At 37.1% G+C, this 27,490-nt stretch overlaps 1 protein-coding gene across 1 annotated transcript in view; it reads left to right on the forward strand.

The window, feature by feature from the left end:
- The window catches only part of LOC112394249 (protein PTHB1), a gene marked incomplete at its 3' end in the record, with an annotated part of 222,556 nt that overhangs the window by 140,269 nt on the left and 54,797 nt on the right, over positions 1-27,490 (forward strand). The window contains exon 10 of the mRNA XM_024736986.1: positions 27,008-27,189. Coding sequence (XP_024592754.1) covers positions 27,008-27,189 — 182 coding nt within the window. The remainder of the gene's footprint in view (positions 1-27,007; positions 27,190-27,490) is intronic.

Here is a 27,490-nt window from a genome sequence, read left to right on the forward strand (position 1 = left end):
CCCCTCTTTTTTTGGATTTCCTTCCCATTTAGGTCACCTCAGAGCATTGAGTAGAGTTCCCTGTGCTATACAGTAGGTTCTCATTAGTTATCTATTTTATACATAGTAGTGTATATATGTCAATTCCAATCTTTCAGTTCATCCCACCCTCCCTTCCCTCCTTGGTATCCATATGTCTGTTCTCTACATCTAGGATGCTTCTCTTTAAACATCAAGCAGAATCAATTTTGTTATATCCAAACACCATCATGTTATTGAAAACTTATTGAATAATTGGGTACCTTATAAATAGTTATCCAAGTCAGTTTTTCAATCCTCTACATTTTTACCGTAGAGAACCTTCTGAAATTTCATTGTTTAGAAATCTTGAGATAGCCTTCTTTTTTTTAGGAGAGATATGCTCAGTTCTCTTATTTGTTTGAAAATCCAGGCTTTGAATTGTTAATATGAAAATAAATAGAAGAGATAGGAGAGACCAGAGCTTTAGAAGAACCTTAATCAGTTCAGTGACGTCACAGTTCAGGAATATTTTTAAAAGCCATGTTTTTACTGTTAAGATATCGTGATGGTTAAAGCAGAGGACCCTGGACCACATGCTCGCTAGCTTACTAACTATGAGACCTTGGGCAAAAGGTATTTAAACTCTCTGTGCCTCAGACCCTCTTTCTGTAAAATGGGGTGCAGAGAATTTAAATACGTACCACGTGGGGTTGATATGAGGATTGAATAAGTTAATACAAGTACTAATAGCACTACTATATATGTTTCAGCCAACACTATTATTAGATTTGGTACATTTGCCAATTTGCTTACTTTGACGATTGTTTTCCTTAGAGAGCCTATAACTCTCTAGTTATTGAATTAAATTCCTTGCAGGAATACAGTGGTCTGTGAATTATATCTTTCTTAGAAGTTTGGGCCCAAGATAGGAAAGCTAGGCAAAACAGATACTTCCTAGTAAATACTATGTAATGGGTCACTGAGTCAACAACATCACTTAGTGCCCACATGTGTGCAGTTTTGTTTTAGCCTCTTCTGTTTGCTGGATTGCATCAAGTTCAAAGAGTTCAAATCACAGGGATTTGGAAATTGTGTTTCTTAGAGGAATTTGATTCAGGAAGGCAGCTCGTTATGGTTTCTAAGATCAAGGACTTGAACTGGAGTCCACATGGAATCCATGTTGATCTGGTACCTTGACGCAGTACAAAGGAACAAGTTGTACTTTTCTTTTTCTACCTATATTGAACCAGTACCATAATCAAACTAGAAAAAAATATTTTGCTTTGTGGTTTAAATAACAGTCAGCAGTCTTTTATTGTTGTTGATACATAGAGAAAATTTGGAAGATGGTTATCTCTATAGTGCTGCCAAATATATTGTTATTATGCAGACCCTGCAGGCAGCAGCTGCAGTTGTTTTCCAAAGGACATGCAACCAATCTAGCTATCGTGCGCCCAGCTTTAGTACTGTTGGTTGTATTTGGTCTTTTTACTCACAGATGCATGCATACTAACTAACACTTTTAGTCACAATGTTAAACTTGAAGGATGGGTACTATATTTTGGTCCTTATCTTCTCTTTCATCTGTTCTTGGTTTTAGTTCTTAATTACTGCTATTATTCTTGGGCATTTTTGATCGCAAGCATACATTCAATTTCTATCTAATATATCCTTTTTTTTTGGTTCAGGGCAGTTATGTAAGTATATGATGTACTGAAATGATTTGCTTTGACTTGACCCAATTAGAGTTTACTTTAAGTCTTGAGCCAGCTGAAATAAGATTCAGCTGATTTATGACACTATTTTTTTTCCCAGTAATGTTGACTGGAGCAGAACCACTTATTGTGCTATTGCTCACTTCTAAAATGTACAGGCTTATTTACATAGCCTGAAAAAATTATCCATACTAGTTGCATTTTAATCTAGTGGTAGGCAAAGTAGCATATTGTAAAAGGTATAGTTTGCCTCTTTGACATGGTTTTCTGGTATGAAACTTGATGTATTAAATATTAATCAAAATAAGAAGCTGGAGTGAGATGGATATATTTATTCCAGAATTATAGTCATGTGGTCAATTTTATACCATACCTGTGAAGCAGATAGTGGTAATCGATAATAATAATGATAAAAATAATAATTATTTAATACTTATTAAGCCCTTACTTTGTACCAGGCACTTGGGTTAAGCTCTTTACATTAAATAATTCACACCAAACAACAATTTTTGAAGCAAGTACTAGTATTACTTTTTAATTTTACAGATGAGATAACAGAGGCTTAGAGATGTGAGCATACTCTCCAAAGCCACACAGTTTTAAAGCAGGGATCCAGTTCCAATTGTTTCTGACTTTAGAGTCTGAGCTCTTAGTGTCTGTTCTATTTTTACTACCTTCCGTGTTATATATTGGCACGCAGTTATATAGATCAGGGTCTTGGCGGCAAATAGACTGCACACTCAAATGGGGTAATTGATAGAGAAGTTATGAACAAGAGTAAGAGATAATAACAAGGGATGATAAAGAGATGGTGAGGCTAGCACCAGTGGGAAATATTATCATCCCTATATATGAAGGGACAAAAGATGGGATTGGTTACTGGATCTTGAAGAGAGGGCCATCTGACAGCCCCTGTTGTCTTAGGTTGAGGGACATTACCAAGCTTGGTGACCTAGCAGGGAAGGAGCCGAGGAAATAAATACCCTGATCGCATTTTCCTCCCTCTCTCCAGTCTCTTGCCAGTGATCCTCATTGGCCAAACTCAGCTGGAAGCCAGAGGAAAAGAGATCCTTTGATGCAGTGATGAGCTTCTTCTGGCACACAGCAGGTTGGAAGCAGATAAAATGTTTGCAGGGCAAACAGAAAATATCCAGTTCACAGATGCACTACCAAGAAAATAGTTTCTCAATGTCAAAGCATTAGTGAGCCCAGGATATTCTACTTAGGCCTCTAATCATTTGACCTCCTTATTCTTAATTTTAATTTTTTATTTTGACTTCTTAATTATAGATTTCAGAAACAACATGCATTGGTAGGGAGAATGTAGACCAAGATTCTTTCCTTGAAATTGCCAAGGTTACGTTTAGGATTTTGAACAAGTTAACTTTGGATATGTCTCAACTTTTTTCTTCTTTAAAAATGAATAACAATATCAGTACTGTTCTAAGTAGATACAATAAACATTCATGAAATAGTTATGAAATTTGGACATTTAATAACATATACATATGTCTACATTTTTACTTTTTTTACTAGTCTTCTTCCTTTCTAAATCCTTAAGTGTTTATCTGAGATTGTTTTTCTTCTCCCTAAAAAACACTCTTTACTGTTTCTTTGAGTATGGGTCTGCTGGTAAGTTTTTTGATTTTTTTTTGTCTGGAATGAAATGACTTCTTTACCTATGTTCATTTTTGAAGGGTATTTTTGCTGGGTATAGAATTTTAGATTAGCAGTTATTTTCTTTCAACAGTTTGAAAATATCAGTCCATTAGTCCTCTGGTTTCTTTAGTTATTATTGAGAAGCTAGCTGTGTTGTTCTAACTATTACTTCTTTGAAGGTAGTCTGTCCTTTTCTAGTTGCTTTTAAGATTTTTCTCCTTGATTTTCAGAAACTTTACTATAATAGGCTTACGGTTATTAATTTATTCACAACTTGCTTCTTTCCAAAACACTTATTTCAAGAGGACCCAAAAGGTTGGAGTGTTAAGTAATTGTTATTTTTTAAAAATAAAATTAATAAAAAAACTGGTAGCTAATGAGGGCTGATGTAGATAAGTTAACAGGTTCCTCTTTTAAGTACTTTTACGTACTTCTTCTTAACATTGCTTCTTTTTTCCAGCTTTATTGAGGTATAATTGACAAATAAAACTCTCTATATTTAAGGTGTACCATGTGATGGTTTGATATATGTTTACATTTTGAAATGATTACCATAAGCTAATTAACACATTCATTATCTCACATAGGTACCATTTGTGAGTGTGTGTTAACATTGCTTCCTTTTTTAAAAAAAAATTAATTAATTTTTGGCTGCATTGGGTCCTCGCTGCTGTGTGTGGGCTTTCTTTAGTTGCGGTGAGTGGGGGCTACTCTTCATTGCGGTGTGCGGACTTCTCATTGCAGTGGCTTCTCTTGTTGTGGAGCATGGGCTCTAGGCACACGGGCTTCAGTAGTTGTGGCATGCGGGCTGTAGAGCACAGGCTCAGTAGTTGTGGTGTGTGGGTTTAGTTGCTCCGCGGCATGTGGGATCTTCCTGGACCAGGCCTCAAACCTGTGTCCCCTGCAGTGGCAGGCAGATTCTTAAGCACTGTGCCACCAGGGAAGCCCAACATTGCTTCTTAACAGAAGAATGATGGTAGTGCAGGAAGTCAGGTAAGGTCAAAGAGAATCTGACAAGCTTCCCTCTTTCCCTTATCTAATGCCAGGAATGTAGAAGAAGAGAAGGAAAGGATAGACTTACGTCAATTCAGAAGTATTATACAAAGTGAAGCATCTTGAAAATAGTAGAAGATTGTTTGTTGCAAAAGACAAATTATTTTGCCCAATGAATTGTCAGTCTATAGTGAAGGCTGTCATGCTACTGAAACATTTTTCCTTACATACACAAAATTCATATATTAGCATCAACAAAATCTCCCATAGTCAATTCTGTTACTCAGGACAAGAAAATGTAGAAAAAGGAAAACAAGAAATTTTATGATGTAAAATGTAAGAGTCTTTTTACAATTATTAAATTGTATTGGAGTAAAAATGATGAAATGCTTTTCTTTTGATAGTAATCTTAAAAAGTTTGTATACTAAGTCCTGTAAACCAGATATTTGAATTATTGGATTGATATTGTACAATGGAAAGTATCTGAAGCATTCTGATTTCTTGAAAGGTTATGTTGTGAAAAATTCGTTTTGTAAGAGTAGATGTACAAAAAGCATATGTCGTTATTACCTAGAATCCAATAAAAGATAGCTTTTGCAGATTATTACCACATGTGTGTAGGAGTTGCTTTCACACTTAAGTTTTTTTAAAAAATTTTTTATTTTTTGGCTGCATTGGGTCTTCGTTGCTGTGTGTGGGCTTTCTCTAGTTGTGGTGAGCGGGGGCTACGTTTCCTTGCGGTGCACGGAAGGAAGGGCTACACTTCTCATTGCGGTGGCTTCTTGTGTTGTGGAGCATGGGCTCTAGGCTTGAGGGCTTCAGTAGTTGTGGCACGTGGGCTCAGTAATTGTGGCTTGTGGGCTCTAGAGGGCAGGCTCAATAGTTGTGGCACACGGGCCTAGTTGCTCCACGGCATGTGGGACCTTCCCGGACCAGGGCTCGAACCTGTGTCCCCTGCATTGGCAGGCAGATTCTTAACCACTGCACCACCAGGGAAGTCCAGTTAGGTTATTTTAGATAGCAGAATAATTTGTTTTACATTTTAAGCATTGAAATGCCCCTTTAAGTCCTGTATTCCTGTGACTCCAGCATGATATATAATAGAAATAGCACAGAATAAAATATTTTGGCAAGTAATTGAAATAGCAAATTCTGTGGGTAGTCTATTGAATGCAATAATGATATTTGCAGGGGCATTGTATGAATGCAGTATCTGTGAGAAGTCTTCTCCCAAAGCTACTAAATTCAAGACTTATGTCCTTAAACCATGTAATTAAAAAGAAGAAGAATATAAAGCAATTGACAAAGCAAAGAATGACCAGCAATTCATTGGTGACTGCAATATAGTATAATTTTCAACTTCTAACTTGCAACCTATATTTGCTATTAAAGTATCACTTAGCTGTGCACATGCAGCCACAAAATTAGGATTTTTTTCTTTTTGTGGTCTGTATTTACTGAATTTTAGAGTTATGGCAAAATTCTGAAGTCATTTGAACCCTAAGGAAATTTACAGTCTGCAATCATCGTAGTAGCAGAAGTATTAGTAACCATAAAGAAGGCCATTCTCATTTCCCACTTAGAGGTCATATGCCTTGTGTGCTCTATTACAATTGATGGCTTACCATAGGCCATCTAGAATTTTCAAAAAATTGCTTGGGCCTTCCCTGGTAGCACAGTGGTTAAGAATCCTCCTGGACACGGGTTCGATCCCTGGTCCAGGAAGATCCTACATGTCACAGATCAACTAAGCCCGTGTGCTACAGCTACTGAGCCTGTGCTCTAGAGCCCGTGAGCCACAACTACTGAGCCTGCTTGACACAACTACTGAAGCCTGCGCGCCTAGAGCCTGTGCTTCGCAACAAGAGAAGCCACCACAATCGGAAGCCCACACATTGCAACGAAGAGTAGCCCCTGCTCACCGCAACTAGAGAAATCCCACACGCAGCAATGAAGACCCAACGCAGCCAAAAATAAATAAAATAAAATCAATAAAATTCCTTATTAGTACTGAAATGTGTTTAAAAGTTGGCTTTCCGTTTAGAAGTACAGTCTTTGCCTTACATACTGCATTTTTGGTATATTTGTTACTAGTGATTACTCGGTTGTAGGGGCTGATAGACACTGAGGAGTATTTTGCTTTTATAAGTTAAAGGTGTTACTAACTTGGGCTAAGTTCTAATAGATTTAGATTATTTGTTTATCATTAAGTATCATTGCAAATAAGTTAGTTCTCTAGGCCTACAAAAAGGAGACAGATTTGTGCTGTAAGGAAACCATTTGATACTATTCAGATTATGCTGTATTTTGTTGCAATAGCGTCACTTTATACTCTACCAAAATGAAGTTGTAAAACAAACCAATTGCTAGATATTGTTAGCAGGTCTGCAAAATAGCCTCAATCATTGAAAGAAGAAAAAGTCAAAAGCTAGGTGGTCATGAAGTACATGTGTTCATTGGAGTAAATGATGTGTGTAGAGGGGTGTGAATTGAAGATGTACAAGTGAATAAATGTCATCTTCTGAGTGGTAAAAGGTAAGTTGGCAGGATATTGTTGGTTGGGTGCTCTCAGCAATTCAGGCAGCTAGCTGGCTGTATACTTCACAAAGACCACATTGACCACAAAGACCACAAGGACCACATGCAGCATCTGTGGGGAAACATGGAATCAAGTTAGGAAGGACTGGAGTTGGAGGATGCAGCTCATCACAGAACCCTCTGTTCTCCCTAGAGAAGAAAGTTAAGGCCAGAAATAAGGTTAAGCTGCCTAAAGGAAATTTAGACGTTGATTTGTCAAGATTAGCCTAAACTTTCAGGTAGGAGTAAAGTAGGTCAGAAAATAGACATCAGTGAGTTTCTGAAATTCTTTGTTTTAACTGGATTGTTCTGCAGAATTATCATTGCTAAGGTGTCTAATCATAAGATTTGGTTGTTCACTAAAGGTCTGATGTTTGGTAGCTTGAGTTTATGAGCTATAGGAAAACACCATTCACCACAATTCTGAAGTTAGGAATTGTCCTTATCTCCTGAACTTTGTGTCACACTGATTCTCCATCTCAATCAGTTGACAGTATTTCTAAATTACGGTAGCAGTTTTCAAGAGATAAATAGATCTCTTCTTGGTATTTTGAAAATGCAAGCCCCAATCACTACTTTATGAGGGATTTTAAAAATGTAGACTTAATACTTATTACGTCCTCAATCCTGACATAGTTTCTATAGGGGAAATCAGAAGACTACATCTCTGACCTTGTGACCTCTTAAGAGACACCAACCATACACATATGGGGGAAAAAAGAAAACATTTTTAAAGCAACATAAAAGCAAGCATTATATCAGTTGGTGTAGATTGTATATAAATAGTAGTTGTTCTTTGGCACAATGAAAAGAATGTGAGTTTTGGAATGAGAGAGAGCTTGGTCCATTCGCTAGGTAAGAAACCTTGAGCTAATCTCACTTCACTGAGACTGAATTTCCTTATCTGCAAAAAAAAAAAATTTCCTTATCTGGAAGTGACAATATTGAGGGTTTAGACTTGTGGCTTTTAGTTTTGGCGGCTTTAGAATCACTGGAGCATGGGGTCTTTAAATAACACTCATTTTTGGACCCCAGAAGGACTAGGTATAGGTGATTTTTTAGAAGATTCGCCCAGATGATTCTAATGTACTGCTAGGATTGAGAATCATTGGCCTAGAGTAAGGTAGTGACAAATGAATTCAAGAATTTGGAGGACTTAAAATCGTAACAGAGTTGAGCTAGAAGGGGCATTAGCTCAACTGGTTTAACTGCTTCACTTTGCAAATGAGGACACTAAGAAGCAAGTAAGTCATGTGATTCGGTGACCTTTTATGAAGAGGCGTGAGGTAGAGAAAGAATTATGGTCATTTCTATAACATGGTGATATGGTTAATTGTACTGATATTGAAAGAGAAGGAAAGGTTGGAAAAGGGACCAGGTTTATGAGAAAGAAAAGTTTAGTTTTCAGTATATTGAATTTAAGGCAACTGATGTACGTATATGGAAATAAATGTGTGTGAAAGTTTTTTTTTTAACATCTTTATTGGAGTATAATTGCTCCACAATGGTGTGTTAGTTTCTGCCATACAACAAAGTAAATCAGCTATACATATACATATATTCCCATTTCTACTCCCTCTTGCATCTCCCTCCCTCCCACCCTCCCTATCCCACCCCTCTAGGTGGACTCAAAGCACTGAGTTGTCTCCCTGTGCTATGTGGCTGCCTCCCACTAGCTATCTATTTTACATTTGGTGGTGTATATATGTCCATGCCACTCTCTCACTTCGTCCCAGCTTACCCTTCCCCCTCCCCGTGTCCTCAAGTCTGTTCTCTAGGTCTGCATCTTTATTCCTGTCCTGCCCCTAGGTTCTTCAGAACCTTTTTTTTAGATTCCATGTATATGTATTAGCATACAGTATTTGTTTTTCTCTTTCTGACTTACTTTTCACTCTGTATGACAGACACTAAGTCCATCCACCTCACTGCAAATAACTCAATTTCGTTTCTTTTTAAGGCTGAGTAATACTCCATTGTATATATGTGTCACATCTGCTTAATCCATTCATCTGTTGCTGGGCACTTAGGTTGCTTCATGTCCTGTAAATAGGGCTGCAATGAACATTGTGGTACATGACTCCTTTTGAATTATGGTTTTCTCAGGGTATATGCCCAGTAGTGGGATTGCTGGATGGTATGGTAGTTCTATTTTTAGTTTTTAAGGCACCTCCATACTGTTCTCCATAGTGGTTGTATCAATTTACATTCCACTCAACAGTGCAAAAGGGTTCCCTTTCTCCACACCCTCTCAAGCATTTATTGTTTGTAGATTTTTTGATGATGGCCATTCTGACTGGTGTGAGGTGATACCTCATTGTAGTTTTTTGTTTGTTTGTTTGTTTTGTTTTTTTGGTGTACGCGGGCCTCTCACTGCTGTGGCCTCTCCCGTTGCAGAGCACAGGCTCCGGACGTGCAGGCTCAGCGGCTACGGCTCATGGGCCCAGCCGCTCCGCGGTATGTGGGATCTTCCCGGACCGGGGCACGAACCCGTGTCCCCTGCATCAGCAGGCGGACTCTCAACCACTGCGCCACCAGGAAAGCCCCCTCATTGTAGTTTTGATTTGCATTTCTCTAATGATTAGTGATGTTAAGTATCCTTTCATGTGTTTGTTGGCAATCTGTATATCTTCTTTGGAGAATGTCTATTTAGGTCGTCAGCCCATTCTTGGATTGGGTTGTTTGTTTTTTTGATATTGAGCTGCATGAGCTGCTTGTATACTTTAGAGAATAATCCTTTGTCAGTTGCTTCGTTTCCAAATAATTTCTCCCATTGTGAGGGTTGTCTTTTCGTCTTGTTTATGGTTTCCTTTGCTGTGCAAAAGCTTTGAAGCTTCATTAGGTCCCATTTGTTTATTTTTGTTTTTAAGGCCTTTATTATGTTGAGGTAAGTCCCCTCTCTGCCTACTTTCTGGAGAGTTTTTATGAAAAATGGGTGTTGAATTTTGTTGAAAGCTTTTTCTACATCTATTGAGATGACCATATGGTTTTTCTCCTTCAATTGGTTAATATGGTGTATCACACTGATTGATTTTCTCATATTGAAGAATCAATCCTTGCAGTCCTGGGGTAAACCCCACTTGATCATGGTGTATGATCCCTTTAATGTGGTGTTGGATTCTGTTTGCTAGTATTTTGTTGAGGATTTCTGCATCTATATTCATCAGTGATATTGGTGTATAGTTTTCTTTTTTTGTAGTATCTTTGTCTGGTTTTGGTATCAGGGTGATGGTGGCCTCATAGAATGAGTTTGGGAGTGTTCCTGCCTCTGCTAGATTTTGGAAGAGGTTGAGAAGTATGGGTGTTAGCTCTTCTTTAATGTTTGATAGAATTCAACTGAGAAGCCATCTGCTCCTGGGCTTTTGTTTGTTTGAAGATTTTAAATCTCAGTTTCAATTTCAGTGCTTATGATTGGTCTGTTTATGTTTTCTATCTCTTCCTGGTTCAGTCTTGGAAGGTTGTGCTTTTCTAAGAATTTGTCCATTTCTTCCAGGTTGTCCATTTTATTGGCATAGAGTTGCTTGTAGTAACCTCTCATGATCCTTTGTATTTCTGCAGTGTCAGTTGTTACTTCTTTTGCATTTCTAATTTTATTGATTTGAGTCTTCTCCGTTTTTTTCTTGATGAGTCTGGCTAATGGTTTATCAATTTTGTTTATCTTCTTAAAAAATCAGCTTTTAGTTATATTGATCTTTGCCATTGTTTCTTTCATTTCTTTTTCATTTATTTCTGATCTGATCTTTATGATTTCTTTCCTTCTGCTAACTTTGGGATTTTTTTGTTCTTCTTTCACTAATTGTTTTAGGTGTAAGGTTAGGTTGTTTATTTTAGATGTTTCTTGTTTCTTGAGCTAAGATTGTTACTATAAACTTCCCATTTAGAACTGCTTTTGCTGCATCCCATAGGTTTTGGGTCGTCCTGTTTTCATTGTCATTTGTTTCTAGGTATTTTTTGATTTCCTGTTTGATTTCTTCAGTGATCTCTTGGTTATTTAGTAGCGTATTGTTTAGCCTCCATGTGTTTGTATTTTTTACAGTTTTTTTCCAGTAACTGATACCTAGTCCCATAGTGTTGTGGTCGGAAAAGATACTCGATACAATTTCAATTTTCTTATGTTTACCAAGGCTTGATTTATGACCCATGATATGATCTACCCTGGAGAATGATCCATGAACTGTGAGAAGAAAGTGTATTCTGTTGTTTTTGAATGGAATGTCCTACAAATATCAATTAAGTTCATCTTGTTTAATGTGTCATTTAAAGCTTGTGTTTCCTTATTTATTTTCATTTTGGTTGATCTGTCCATTGGTGAAAGTGCAGTGTTAAAGTTGCCTACTATTATTCTGTTACTGTCGATTTCCTCTTTTATAGCTGTTAGCATTTGCATTATGTATTGAGGTGGTCCTATGTTGGGTGCATAAATATTTAGAATCTTTATATCTTCATCTTGGATTGATCACTTTATAATTATGTATTGTCCTTCTTTGTCTCTTGTAATAGTCTTTATTTTAAAGTCTATTTTGTCTGATATGAGAATTGCTCCTCCAGCTTTCTTTTGATTTCCATTTGCATGGAATATCTTTTTCCATCCCCTCGCTTTCAGTTTGTATGAGTCCCTGGGTCTGAAGTGGGTCTCTTGTATACAACATAAGCATACATACGGGTTTTGTATTTGTATCCATTTAGCCAGTCTGTGTCTTTTGCTTGGAGCTTTAATCCATTCACATTTAAGGTAGTTATTGATATGTATGTTCATATTACCTTTTTCTTAATTGTTTTGGGGTTGTTATTGTAGGTCTTTCCCTTCTCTTGTGTTTCCTGCTTAGAGTAGTTCCTTTAGCATTTGTTGTAAAACTGGTTTGGTGGTGCTGAATTTTCTTAGCTCTTGCTTGTCTGTAAAGGTTTTAATTTGTCTCTTGAATCTGAATGAGATCCTTGCTCGGTGGAGTAATCTTCATTTGAGGTTTTTCCCTTTCATTACTTTAAATATGTCCTGCCACTCCCTTCTGGCTTGCAGAGTTTCTGCTGAAAGATCAGCTGTTAACCTTATGGGGATTCCCTTGTATGTTATTTATCGCTTTTCCCTTGCTACTATTAATATTTTTTCTTTGTATCTAATTTCTGATAGTTTGATTAATATGTGTTTTGGCGTGTTTCTCCTTAGATTTATCCTATATGGGAATCTGTGTGCTTCCTGGACTTGATTCACTATTTTCTTTCCTATATTAGGGAAGTTTTCAACTATAATCTCTTCAAATATTTTCTCGGTCCCTATCTTTTTCTCTTCTTCTTCTGGGACCCCTATAATTCGAATGTTGGTGCATTTAGTGTTGTCCTAGACGTCTCTGAGCCTGTCCTCAGTTCTTTTCATTCTTTTTTCTTTATTCTGTCTGAGGTAGTTATTTCCACTATTTTATCTTCCAGGTCACTTATCTGTTCTTCTGCCTCAGTTATTCTGCTATTGATCCCTTCTAGAGAATTTTTAATTTCATTTATTGTGTTGGTCATCACTGTTTGTTTGCTCTTTAGTTCTTCTAGGTCCTTGTTAAATGTTTCTTGTATTTTCTCCATTCTGTTTCTCAGATTTTGGATCATCTTTACTGTCATTGCTCTGAATTCTTTTTCATGTAGACTGCCTATTTCCTCTTCATTTGTTTGGTTTGGTGGGTGTTTACCTTGCTCCTCCATCTGCTGTGTATTTCTCTGTCTTGTCATTTTGCTTAACTTACTGTGTTTGGGGTCTCCTTTTCGCAGGCTGCAGGTTTGTAGTTCCCATTGTTTTTGGTGTCTGCCTCCAGTGCATAGGGTTGGTTCAGTGGGTTGTGTAGGCTTCCTGGTGGAGGGTACTGGTGCCTGTGTTCTGGGGGATGAGGCTGGATCTTGTCTTTCTGGTGGGCAGGACCATATTTGGTTGTGTTTTGGACTGTCTGTGAACTTGTTATGATTTTAGGCAGCCTCTCTGCTAATGGCTGGGGTTGTGTTCCTGTCTTGTTAGTTGTTTAGCATAGGGTGTCTTGCAGTAGAGCTTGCTGGTTGTTGTGTGGAGCTGGGTCTTAGCATTGAGATGAAGATCTCTGGGAGACTTTTCACCATTTGATATCATGTGAGGCTGGGAGGTCTGTAGTGGACCAATGTCCTGAACTCACCTCTCCCACCTCAGAGGCTCAGGCCTGACCTCTAGCCAGAGCACTAAGACCTTGTCAGCCACTCGGCTCAGAAGAAAAGGGAGAAAAGAAAGAAAGAAACAAACAAAGAAAAAAGTTATTAAAATAAAAAATGTTATTAAAAATAAAAAATAATAAAAGTAATTAAAAAAAAATAAAAGAAGAGGGCAACCAGTCCAAAAAAGAAATCCACCAATGACAGCAAGCACTAAAAACTATACAAAAGAAAACCCCCAAAAAACGGACAGGCAGAACTGTAGGACAAATGGTAAAAGCAAAGTTATACAGACAAAATCACACAAAGAAGCATACACATACACACTCACAAAAAGAGAAAAAGGAAAAAACATATATATATATAAAAGGAAGATAGGAACCAGATCAATAAAGGAATGTACCAATGATTAAGCTCTAAATACTAAACTAAAATAAACATAAAACGCGAAACAAATTACTTGCAGAAAGCAAACCCCAAGTCTATAGTTGCTCCCAAAATACACCTCCTCAATTTGGGATGATTCATTGTGTATTCAGGTATTCCACAGATGCAGGGTACATCAAGTTGACTGTGGAGATTTAATCCGCTGCTTCTGAGGCTGCTGGGAGAGGTTTCCCTTTGTCTTCTTTATTTGCACAGCTCCTGGGGTTCAGCTTTGGATTTGGCCCCGCCTGTGTGTGTAGGTCACCTGAGGGTGTCTGTTCCCTGCTCAGACAGGACAGGGTTAAAGGAGCCACTGATTAGGGGGCTCTGGCTCACTCAGGCTTGGGGCAGAGAGGGGTATGGTAGTTATATTTGGAATATGGGGCGAGCTGTGGTGGCAGAGGCTGGCGTGACACTTCAACAGCCTGAGGCACACTGTGTGTTCTCCCGGGGAAGTTGTCCCTGGATCACGGGACCCTGGCAGTGGTGTGCTGCACAGGCTCCCATGAGGGGAGGTGTGGATAGTGACCTGTGCTTGCACACAGGATTCTTGGTGGCTGCAGCCGCAGCCTTCACATCTCATGCCCGTCTCTGGTGTCCGCGCTGGTAGCCACGGCTTGTGCCCGTCTCTGGAGCTTGTTTAGGCTGTCCTCTGAATCCCCTCTCCTCGCGCACCACGGAAAAATGGTCTCTTGCCTCTTAGGCAGTTCTAGACTTTTTCCCGGACTCCCTCCCAGCTAGCTGTGGCGCACTAGCCCCCTTTAGGCTGTGTTCAAGCAGCCAACCCCAGTCCTCTCCCTGGGATCTGACCTCTGAAGCCCGAGCTTCAGCTCTCAGCCTCTGCCCGCCCCGGTTGGTAAGCAGACAATCCTCTCAGGCTGGTGAGTGCTGGTGGGCACCGGTCCTCTGTGCGGGAATCTCTCCGCTTTACCCTTTGCACCCCTGTTGCTGCAGTCTCCTCCCTGGCTCCAAAGCTTCCCCCCTGCCCACCCCCCACCACCTGCAGTGAAGGGGCTTCCTAGTGTGTGGAAAGTTTTCCTCCTTCACAGCTCCCTCCCAGAGGTGCAAGTCCCGTCCCTATTCTTTTGTCTCTGTTTTTCCTTTTTTCTTTTGACCTACCCAGGTATGTGTGAGGAGTTCTTGCCTTTTGGGAAGTCTGAGGTCTTCTGCCAGCGTTCAGTAGGTGTTCTGTAGGAGCTGTTCCACATGTAGATGTATTTTTGATGTATTTGTGTGGAGGAAGATGATCTCCACGTCTTACTCCTCCGCCATCTTGAAGGTCCCCCCCATCCCCCCCATGAAAGTTGTTTTTAAACTGAAAAGACTTATACACATGAAAGTTAAGTAATCCTAGTGGAAGTACTCAGGTGATCTGGTCACATGATATTTGAGATTACAGGCTGTGAGTGAGACTGACAATTGTTATCACAGAGGTAATAGCTAACAGAATGAATTCTCAGAGTTAACAGAGAGTGGGAAGCAGAGAAGTTTGAGTAGTGTTTAGGGATTCTCAAAATTAGGAAGCAGGAAGAAGAGCCCTTGAAGAAAACAAGGAGTAGACAAGTGGGAGAAGTCCAGTGGCACTGGAGCCAAAGGAGCGGAGCACATCCCAGCAAAGCTCTGTGTCCCTGCAAGTCCTGTGCTTCCGCATGTCTGGTGGGTATCACCTGAGTATTGGGGGGGGTGCTTAAAAGTTCAAGCTTACTACCTTCATCTTCTCCCCATTCACTGCACAAAATACAACCCACCTTCTATTGTATATCTAATCTTGATAGATGTCTTTATATCCAGCTCTCTCACGCTCAACCTTAGGGATTTTCTTTGACTTCTTTTTCCCACATTTAATTGATCATCATATACTATTTATTATTCTTTGTATCTCTGCTGTGTTTCTTCTGTCCACTGTCATTGTACTATTTGCATTAATTTCAAAGCCTAATACAAAGGTAGTTTTTTGTTTTGTTTTGTTTTAAACCATAGTTCTTGGAAATAATGCTATAATTTCTGCTAGGTTAGAAGAAATACCATGGTCATTATGTACATAATAGTTCACTTGGTCTGGACAAGAGAACCCATATAGATACACCCAGGTAGGATGACAATATAATTTATTAACTGGGATACTTCTGAGAGTGAAAGGGGATGGTGTTAATAACTGTACCAGGACAACAGGCATAAACTGGGACTGACCTTTGCAGACCAGGATATATTATCTCCTAGCTCAGTGGTTCTCATCTGGGAGAGATTTTACTACCTAGGGGACATTTGGCAATGCCTGGAGACATTTTTGGTTGTCATAACACAAAGAGGAGAGAGAGTTTTTATTAGCATTTAGTGGGTTCAGGGCAGGGATGGTGGTAAACATCCTAGAATGCATGGATGCATCCTAGAATGCATTCCACCACAGCAAAGAATTATTTCGCTTTCTTCATTTAATTAATTCAGTGAATGTTTATTTAGCCTCCCTCTCTGTGCCAGGTACTGTGCTAGGTTCTGGAGATACGTTTATGAGCAAAGCTATCATAGTCACTGAATTTATGGAACTTGTAGTGAGGAAGACTGATATTAAATACATAATTACACAGATGAAGATATTATTTCAATAGTGAAAAATCCTGGAGGAATAGTAGTACCTTGTTCTTTGGGAGCATGTAAACAAGGGACCTCACCTAGAATGTGAGGTCCTAGGAAAATTTTCTGAGTTGAAATCTGAAGGATGAGTAGACTTGAGCTAAAGAAAGATCCTTTTTAAAGGGAGGGGAGGAAGAGTATACCAGGTACTAAAGGGGAATGGAGAATGACAATTCCTACGAAGTGGAAGAGGGAAGTCAGTAGAAGGATAGGGAATGGAGGGCTGGGAAGCATGGGTGGGGGAGGGAAGTGACTACAGGTCAAATAAGCAGGGGTCATAGCTTAATTTAAAGGATTTTTATTTTAATTTTATTTTGCTTTTAATATTTATTTATTTATTTGGCTGCGCCCGATCTTAGTTGTGGCACGCGGATCTTCGTTGCCACGTGCGAGATCTTCGTTGCAGCATGTGGGATTTAGTTCCCTGACCAGAGAACAAACCCGGGCCCCCTGCATTGGGAGCACAGAGTTTTAACCGCTGGACCACCAGGGAAGTCCCAGGATTTTGATTTTTAAATGGGAAATCACTGGAGTTTTCTGATCCAGGGAATGGTGTGATTAGACTTGCATTTAAAAAAAGGTCCCATTTCTAAAATGTTGTCTAATTCTGTTATTGCCTTACTTAAAAGAGAGTGCTCACAGCCTTCAAGATCTGTCATAGTCTGGCCCATTTGTATTTACAGACACTTTTCACTTACCTGCCTTGTTTACTGCATGATGTGTTCGAAAGCTGCCTTGATTTTTCTCCTAAAAATATCTGTATATTGATGTTAACATTTTAATTGCTTAAAATAGTGATCATTATTTTTTCCCACCGACATTCTTCAATAGAATGTTAGTCTAAAAAAAAAAAAACCCAAAAAACCCCAGAAAAACAAAACAACAAAAAAAATGTTAATCTAAATAGTAAGAAATACACTTTTCCCCACAGGATATATAATGATAAAAGCTATTTTAATTTTGGAAGGAAAGTAATGTGGCCCAGAAAGATTTGCATTTTTTGTGAATTAACTCTGATGCAGAAAAGCTCTTATGATTTCTTGCCATACTGCACTTGAGATGACATATGATTGTGTCCCTCTAAAATTCTCCACCTGAAATACCTTTTTTCTGTCCATCTCCTTTTGTTTACATCCTATTTGTTTTTCAAATTCTCCATTCTTGGTTTCATAATATTAACATTTTATAGTGTCCTTTTCTATGTTACTATTGAACTTTGTTCATTCATTATATTACTTAGCACATAGGGTCTTGTGTTATCTAGAATGGAATATAAGCACCTATCTTCCTTAGTGACCAGAGATGAACCACACCTCTGTAACCTTTTATGACATGTAATATAGTATTAATTTAAAAGTATTGTTTTTAACACAGTATCATGTAGCCGCACAGTGAGTGCCTATGGAATGAGTGAACGGGAGGGACATGATCAGTTCTGTCAAATACTACATGAAATTGAGGAGTACTGAGAAAATTTATTGTTTCTCCTCCATTGGGATCTTTCAGTGGTTTCCTATTGCTTGTGGTGTAAGGTCTACAATTCTTTGCAGGGCATTCAAAGCCTTTGTATTTTTACCATCTTTAATTTTTATCACCCCCACTTTTCCATATGAATCCCCTTGGGGAGAAATAGACTTTCTGGCTGATGGAAACAGGTGTATCTTGATACTTAATGCTGTTCCACTGTTCTGGAATGCCCTCCCCAGCCTATGCAACTCATGTCTTTCTTTCTAGGTCCAATTTGAGGCTCACTTTACCTGCTTACTTTTTCTTCATAGCGCCTGTCACCTTTGAAATTACTATATATTTATTTCTTTTGTTCATTGTTTTTCCTCTCCTTACCAGAATGTGAGCTCCTGGAGGACAGAGATTTTTGTGTTGTTTCTTCACTGGTACTCAATTTGAGAACGATCTCTGACACATCTTTGATACTCACATAGATATTTGTTGAATATCTGTTTGGTTCTGGCTTTGGTAAAACACCTCCTGAACGCCGTGTACTCTATGCAGGGTGTGTGTGTGTGTGTGTGTGTGTGTGTGTCCCCTTTAAGGAAAATGCTTTGCTGGAATACCCTGCTCCTTCTCTTATCCAATTCCTGCTTGTGTTATCTCCTCTAGAAAGCATTCTGTCTGCTTACTGTCTGATTTTGATATTCTTTCACTTTGTTTTTATTGGTTCCCTTGCTTACATCCATCATTCATCAGAGCATGCTTCATACATCTCACACATTCTTGTTTGATTTACATATCTGTAATGGCCACTGTACTTTAAGTTCTTTGAGGAAAATGACCAGTGTAATCTGCCTATCTATCTATAACATCTAGAATGATGCCTGGATACAGTAAGTTCTAAATAAACACATAATTTTCAATAATGAAAGCGGTTAGAGTTAAGTCCTTATAAATGTATTTTGCTTCCCCAGTACAAAATAGGCACTTCTAGAAGTTATATCTTTTCTTTTTTTTTCTGGTTAGCAATTTACCTGTTCAGTCTTGTGAACATAATTAGCCAGATTTAGCAGTCTTGTGTGACTTTCTAGTAAGTCTAATAAGAGAGGTTTGAAAGAGCAAGCTCATGTCTGAGTTTTTGATGCTTAGAAATTTTACTACAAGCGGTATTTTGTTCAGTCTACCCAACTACAGCCTCTGTAATTTCTGCAATTTGCTGTGACAACTTCTTTTGGCAGAGCTATTTTTACTATGATATGTTTGTACTCTGGCCTTGGCTCCCCCATTTTACTTGTCCTTTTCTTGGGCATTCTAATTACCATGTCTCTCGCATTAAATAATCCAGCTCTTGATTATCGAGGCTAATTGTGGATAGCAATAATAACTAAAAACCATTTACACAAACCTCAAATTACACCTTAAAAATTGTTTTAAATTTTCCATTCTTGGGAAGTCAACATGGAATGGTGGGCAAAAATATACTTCACTGTACATCAGGAAACTTAGATTCTACGCTTGATTCTTCCTGGCTCCCAGATTTTGTATTCAGTACGAACTATGTATGTCAAAAGGTATTGATATGAAGCTTTACCTGAGAGATGGTCATACAGAGAAGGACAAACAAGGCCTAATTATTTTTAAAAATTGCAAAAGTAACTCCTCAACACATAAGAGCTAAAAATACACAGGTGGTTTCCTTAATGCCTGACTTAATTCCGGTAAGGGCTTAATACATTAGAAAATTATGGCACCAAATCATGTCTTCTTTCATGCATCAGGGAAGGACTCCAACATCTAGTTTTATTTATGGAAAGATTCATTGCTTTGAACTTTTACTTTAGAAAATGTTCTTATTTTCCTTGGGAGAGACTATATTTGCATACTAGCTTTCTTGGCATTCATACGTTCAAGGCTCAGTGCCAGGTTAGAGCTACCACCTGCATATTCTTATCTTCCCACTCCTTTTGGCATTGTCTTATTATTTGATGATTAGAAGGAATAAGGAAGGGACATTAGATAACTGTAAATAAAGTTGGGTTTATCCTATATTGATCTAAAGGGTTCCATTTAAAGTATTATGGACAATTACAGAGGTCTTTTAGATTTACTTGTTAGTCTATAATTATTGATTGGTATATGGAATGTTGTGGCATTTTTGTATTTGCTTATGACTTAGTATTAGAGGTGAATTTTGAATTCTTTTGGAAAATTTCATATAGATGAAGTCATTGTGTCTGGCATTGAGGGACACAAATTCAGTGTCACATAATTCCTGCCCTGAGGGAATTAGCAGCCTGGTTAAAGGTGACTAACATGCAAAAATTTAAAGAAATGCTATAACATTTTGCAGGTGCTATTATAAAAGTATTATTTAGTGGGTATAGTAAAGTGGTCTATTTTATTTGAAGGTAGTAAGTAAGTAGTATCTCTGTGGAAGAGATACTTTCTAAAAGAGGAGTCAGTGTTAACATCAAAAAATAATGATGCCTTTAATTACTTGGGGGGGAAAGGGTAACATTGATGGGCCCACACATTGGCTTGTTAGTTTTTTTTTTACCAGTGAATCAGTTGCTGTGGAATTGTTGCTTCATTTAAGTAGCTATATGTCAACAAAGTATTTAAAAATACCTAGTATTCACATAAATCATCTCTCTCTATTTCACACACACACACACACACACACACACACACTTAAAAGTTCTGTGTGTCTGTTTATGCATGTGTGAATAAGGGTGGGAATGGGTGCTAAAATGTGAGGCAGGTCCCAGCTCATGTCAAGGTAGATTTTATACGTTATCACTAAAAGTATTTTGTGTTGATAGTATCACTTTATATGTATTTGTGTAGTATGTATACACTTTGCTTCTTTTTGAACCCCCAATTTTTGTATCATGGAAAAGTTTAAATATATACAAAGTAAGTGGATGGCATCATGAACTCCCTTGTAGCCAGTGCTCAGCTTCAGCACTTATCTGTGTTCTGGCATGCTGGCTTTTTCTACCCCTCTGCCTACCCCATTTTTTAATTCCTTTTTTAAAGGTAAAATTTATATACATTGGGAATCACAAACCTTAACTGTACAGTTTTGACAAACGGATATACACCTGTGTAACCCATAGTTCTCTCAAGTTATAGAACATTTCCATCACAGAAATTTTCCCTGTGTCCCTTTCCAGTTAATAATCCGCTTCTCCCCTGCTTCCAAGTAACAACTGTTCATATTTTTTCATAATAGATTTGTGTTGCCTGTTCTAGAACTTCATATAAATGGTATCACACAGTATGTACTTTTTATGTCTGTCATTTTTTTCAGCATAATATTTTTCAACATTCACTTTTTGTTGTTGCATGTACCAGTGTTGGTTTATTTTTTGCTGCTGAGTAATGTTCCATTCAATGAATGTATCATAACTTGTTTATCTCATTTTATGTATGAGCCTTTTTGTGGACATATGTTTTCATTTATTTTAGATAAATAACTAGGAGTAAAATTGCTGGGTTAGAGGGTTGGTATATGTTTAGTCTAATGAGAAATTGCCAAACTTTTTTGCACATTAGTTAAACCATTTTACACTCCCACCAGTGATATATAAGAGTTTTGGTTGCTCCACATCCTCTCCAGCATTTAATGCAGTCAGTCTTTTAAATTTAGACATTCTGATGTATGTGTGGTGGTAGCAAATTGTGATTTTAATTTGCATTTCCCTAATGACTAATAATATTGAGCATTTTTTCTTAGCTTGTTGACAGTTTTTATACTTTACTCTGTGAAATATCTATGCAAGTCTTGCCCAGTTGAATTTTGTATGCGTGTGTGTGTGTGTGTGTGTGTGTGTGTGTGTGTGTGTGTCTTGGTCATTTGTTATAGTAGTTCTTTATATGCAGAGGACACAAGTCCTTTTCCTCAATTACTATAGATTTATAGTGTGTCTTGAAGTCAGTTTATGAAAGCCCTCCATCTCTATTCTTTTTTTCAAGATTGTTTTGCCATTCTAGGTGTTTTTTTGGGTACTTCCATAGAAATGTGGAAATCAGCTTGTTAGTTTCTACAAAAAAAAGCTTTTTGGGATTTTCATTTGGATTGTGTTACATTATGAATCATTTTGGTGAGAATCAACATTTTAAACTATATTGAGTCTTTTAGGGTACATCTTTTTAAAGCATATTTTGCTCATGTCACTCACTAGCTCAAAAGTCTTTACTGGTTCCACAATTACATAGATTAAAGCTTAAGATCTTTAGATGGCTTTATTCCCAAGTCTCTTTCCTCTTTTTTTTTTTTTATTCAATGAATGTTGTATCCAGGTTGCTTGTTCTTTCTCATACATAGTCTAAACTTTTCTCCCTCTTCTTCTCTCATGTTCTCCATGCTGAATGTTCTTCACACCTGTTCTCCAAATCCCAAAGGCTCAAATACTACAGATATTTATGTTATAATGTAATAAATTACAAGTTAACAGTAAGAAGTCTTTAAAAATAAATTGCCACATTTAGAATGTATAAACAACAAGGTCCTATGGTATAGCACAGGGAACTATATCCAATCTTCTGGGATAAACCATATGGAAAAGAATATTAAAAAAAAGAATGTCTATATGTGTAAAACTGAGTCACTTTGCTGTACAGCAGAGATTGGCACAGCATTGTAAATCAACTATATGTCAAGTAAAAAACAACCAAACAAGCAAAATAAATTGTTGTGGGGCAGATCACTTAAAATTTATACAACTGTGATTGGAGCACCAAAAAAGCAAAGCAAAGCGAACCAACCAACCAAGAAACTAATCAATCAAACAAACAAGCCAAACCCAAATAACAGTCATATAAAATAGCACTTTACTTTTAAATAGAAAGATGATGGTAGCGTGAAGGAAGCATTGAGGAAAAAAGAGCAAAAGACAAACTGAACATGAGAACCATGTAAGAAGCACTTTCAATCCAGGACATATTTGCAAAAAATTTTGGCATATGAGCCAAAAAGAACAGTGGAATAATGGTGCTTTGTATATAGCCATGTACTATATTTTTCTGCTACTACTTGGAGGTTCAAAACGTTCAGGTGATGGGTAAAAGAGTATGAACCAACTTCAAAGTTCTATTGACATCATTTCCTTGCTTACAAATCACATGTGAGTTAATTCAGATTTCAGAAATAATCTGAAGAATAGACTGAATTTCAGTGTCCAGCTTAAGCTTTTGTTTCCTCCATCAAAATTTCCCTGATCCCCTTGGCTAGAAATGACATTCCTACTTCTGAACGCTAAAGTACTTTATACTTGTCTTATAGCTCTTATGTTTTCCACCCCATGCATACTTATCGAGGTGCATGTCTTATTCTTTTACAGGGTTGCAATCTTTTTCAGCTAATTTCTGATTTTATCTGTGTATGCTCTATAGCACTTCAAATGGCATCCTGCATATAACAGGTGTTTGAAAATATTTGATGAATGAATGAATGAGTGAATGAATGATGAGCAATTTAAATACAGTAGAGAAATGAGAGGCAGATAGTAAATAAAAAAGAGACTAGATGAAAATCATGCACCTTCCTACTTTTTGTTTTCTGTTTCAGTATTATTTTGGTAAAGGCATGAAAGAATCCAAAATTTAAGTTTTTAAGATTTCTTTGATATCTGTGTATCATGATAAAAACCAGACTTTGATGATTTGATAACTTAAAATATTTTTATTTTGCATAAAGTGCAGCTGGACAAGAACCATTAGATTCAGTGCATGTTCTTTTCATTTGTTTTTAAAGCTATTATTCATTTGTTTTATTGTATTAGCAAAAGAAACTGTTCATTTTTTATCTTTTGAGCTGTATTTCAAATACTTTCAAGTTGCTCATTTTATAGATTGGCTTTGTCAGAAAAAGAGAACTACATAAAAGTTTTAATTCCATAGATTATTTAACCTTTAAGTTGCTGATTCAAGTGAATTGTACATTTTCTTTGACCTTTTTCTTTCGGGATATACTCATTTTCATTGACTTGTAAGAGTTCTTTACATAGTAGAGGACTTGTAAGAGTTCTTTACATAGTAGAGGAAACTACAAAATTGTTTTTGTAGGTCAAAAACAGTTGAATATCCACAACTTCATATGATTCAACTTAAATCATATATTTATGTTGGTTGCCAAGGTTTTCCCAGTTTGTTCTTTTTACTGTAATGTATTTTTAAAGCGTAGAACAAGTTTAAAATTTTTTTGTGGTTTAACTTAGAGATCCTTTGCTTTGTCCTCTATTGCTTTATTGCAGCAAAAGTTCTTTCCATCCCAAGGGCAGATAAATATTTTTGTAGTTTCATATTTTTTAATTTAACTTTTAAAATCCATCTGGAATTTTGTTTGAATGTGTTGTTAAGGCCAGGATCTGTTTACTGAGTGAAGAAACAATTACCCTCAGATTCTTGAGCTAACTGTATTGTTTAATTTCATGCCCCATTGCTAAAATCACAAAATGATTGTGTGTCCTAGCAATATAACATCTTTGACCTTGAGTCCTCATAAAATACATTATTCTGGTTCCTTGGTTTAGCTGATGTATTTCAAGGACCAGAGTAATCTAGAGACCTTCATTTTGAGAGTGTTTAAGGATGTAAGTAAGTAATAAGGCACACAATACTTGATTTACTTGATGGCTTCTCCTAACATAAAATTCTATCACTCAGAAAATTGTACACATTAACTCACATGGACAATATTGTTTTAAAAATGTTCTTTAAGTAGAAAGATTAAAAAAAATCTTGATTGTGTTCTTCTTTTATACTTAAATTGGACTTTATACTTAAGTTGGGCTTAACTTTAGGAACAATATATATATTTATATATATATATTTAAAATTTTTCCTTTGCATTTAAGATACCGAGTGATGACATTACTTATGTATTAAGTAGTGTTATAGACCTGTGTCAAAGTACTTTTTCCATCATAGATGTTTTAGACAGAAATTTCACTGATTTATTCTAAAATGTTTAGAGCTTGTGTTAGTGTTCCTGTGGAATAAAACATGCAATGTTACATGAATTCAGCTATTCTAAATTTCTGTTATTTGATCTAAATTGTAGGTAATGGCTCTAATACCATTGATAAGAAAAAAGTAAATTGCTTAAGTTTTGCAATTTAGTGTTAAGACATTCTGGTGACGCTTGTTAAGCTCTTTGAGTGGGTAAAGATCCTGGCTTCTCCCTTTTCTGTTTGGACACCTCAAAACACCAGTAAAGAATTTTTTCTTTTTGAGACACTGAAGAAATATGTGTATACACTACTATTCAAACTCTCTCTATCTGAACTCAACAACTTAATAGGTTCAGATAAATTTTTAGGTAAATCCCTGTATCTAAATTGTTGCTATTTGTCATCTAAAACAGTGGGATGAAACTGATTCCGTGATAAGCTATCCAATTCAAAGACCAAATAAATTTGGATAGTGAGGTATATTTGTAATGCTTCATGCTAGGTTTCCTTTATAATGGATCACTCAAAGGAGGAAGATAAAATGGAAATACACTTTTGGATTCAAAGAACTGATGATCACCACATTGTCTGAGAAGCTCTGCCTTTTAGTTTCCTAGCGTTTCCTTAGGACTTACTGTGTTCTCAGACTTTAGTAGGTCTGGGTGGAATGGGGAACAGACTACAGTCACAACTAACTCAATAGGGACAGAGGTTTGCCCTCTTGAAATGGGCTTGTCAGAGCTGGAAGTTGGGATTTCCATGGTCACTAAGTGGCTTCAGTTGCCTGCAAGGAAAGGGTCAGGCCCAGAGATACTACAGGGGTGAAAACATTTTATTTTAGGAAAATAATTTTATTTGGGAGTATTTATTTTCTGAGCTATTTTGATGGAACCAGTTTGTTAAACTTAAAGACCTTTGAGGATCATCTCGTTTCACCCTCTCATTTTAGACATAAAGCATTTAGGAAGACTTCTCCAAGTTGACTCAGCTACATAGAGCAGAGTCAGAGCTAGAACCCAAGCCCCCTTTTCAGTTTTTAGCTAGTTTTTTAGCTATCACATCAGTGATAACAATCTATTTTTAATTTTTCTGAAGTCACATTACAGAATTATGTATATATCCTGGAGAAAGTATGTACAGGAATATTGTGTTGAAGGCAGGTGGTGAAGTGGTTGCTGGTGGCCACCTTATGGGAAGGATTGAGCAATGGTAGTATTTACTGTCAATCAAGTTGAGCTTTTAGATTAATGAGCTGACCACTTGCCATGACCCAAAGTTGGGGAGTTTTAAAAATTCTTATTTGTTGTGGATGAGTCCTAGACTCATATACCTTAACTCCTTTTCTTCAGATAAATAGCAACACTTCTTTTCAAGTTCTTTTCTCTCTCAAGTTTTCTGTTGTTTTTGACTAATATTTAACCTTTAGAAAAGTGTTGGAAAACTTGCTTTTTGTTTTTTTTTTAAATCACAGACCAATAGAAAACACAACAAACAAATCTAAAATAAATTCATTTTCTATCAGTTCAAAATGACTTATGGCAATATTGAATTTTTTCCCTCTGGGCAAGGTAGGGAGGAAGCCAATAGTGTTCATCTCAACTACTTTTTATAGCAAGTTCAGGGAAATGTACAACTTTTATTTTTAAGCATTTATGCTAAGGTTATCTATAATTTATATATTATGGCTATTTCTAGAGAATAACAGAGATGAGGGAGCCTAAGAGAGAAGGAAGAGTGAAAGGATGGGGAGGAAAAGAGATAATCAGGATGAGAAGAGTGATGGAGAAAGAGCTACTAAATGAGAAAATGGGATACTTCTATCTAAGAGTGAAGGGAAAGAGAGAACAGACCAGAGAGCTACTTGAATAGGAGTGCGTGTGAAAGAAGCCATGGTGAGTGGACCTGAGGAGGGAGGGGAAGCATGTCCCAAGGGTAGAGAGAAGGAAAAGGAAAAGAGCAGTGGGCACATTTCTCTTCAAGGCCTCATAGGGCTTCCTCCACTAACCTTCCCATTCCCCTGGATTGTCCCATCTTCCCTCCTGTGCCTCAGCCCTAGTCTTCAGCCAGCCAGGAGCCTGGCTCTTGATCCATTGTAGCTCCTATGTGTTGTTCACTGCTTATTATGAATCTGCCAAGTGGGAGGTGCAGTGAGGAGTGAATGATACAAGTAAGACCTTGAAAAGCTCTTAGAGCATGAGTTACCACATAGTTATGTCCCCAAAAGTGGAAGCTTTAATAATAATTGTTATATTTCTGTAAATATAAATCATGTTTGAAACATTTAAATTGAGTCCTTGATGTAAAATTTTAGAAATAGATACGTTATATAGTCATTTTCTTAATGGTATGTTGAAGCTGAATCGAATGAAAATCTAGTTGGTCTAGATTAAATCTAAATCCACCAAAAATTTTAATTATGTCTCATTTTCTCTTCCTTTTTGTAGTGATTTAAAGGGAGTGATAGTCACTCTGAGTGATGATGGTCACTTGCAGTGTTCATACCTGGGGACAGACCCTTCTTTGTTCCAAGCTCCAAAAGTTGAATCTAGAGAACTAAACTATGATGAACTTGATATAGAATTGAAAGAACTTCAGAAAATCATCAAAGATGTTAACAAATCACAAGGTATTTCATTTGCAGCTTTTTATTATTTGATTTTAGTATTCATTGTAAAATTTATATTATTTTGTATATGGATAATGTTTTGTACATATTAGTTGATTTTCTCCCCCAGGCTTAATTAAACTCATTTTTGTAAAAACAGCATTGCTCTTTAACACACTAGTCTTTGTGCTTAATTTGTATTTTATAGCTTCTGAAAAATATGTCCTATTTAATAATACTTTTACTAGTGTGTACTTTTACTAGTAATACTTTTGTTAGTGTGTTTCAGGGACAGTGCTGAGTTTTTTTCTTTAAACTCTAA

This window comes from Neophocaena asiaeorientalis, unplaced genomic scaffold (genome assembly GCF_003031525.2).
Source record: "Neophocaena asiaeorientalis asiaeorientalis breed wild unplaced genomic scaffold, Neophocaena_asiaeorientalis_V1.1 scaffold612, whole genome shotgun sequence".
Taxonomy (NCBI): Eukaryota; Metazoa; Chordata; class Mammalia; order Artiodactyla; family Phocoenidae; genus Neophocaena; species Neophocaena asiaeorientalis.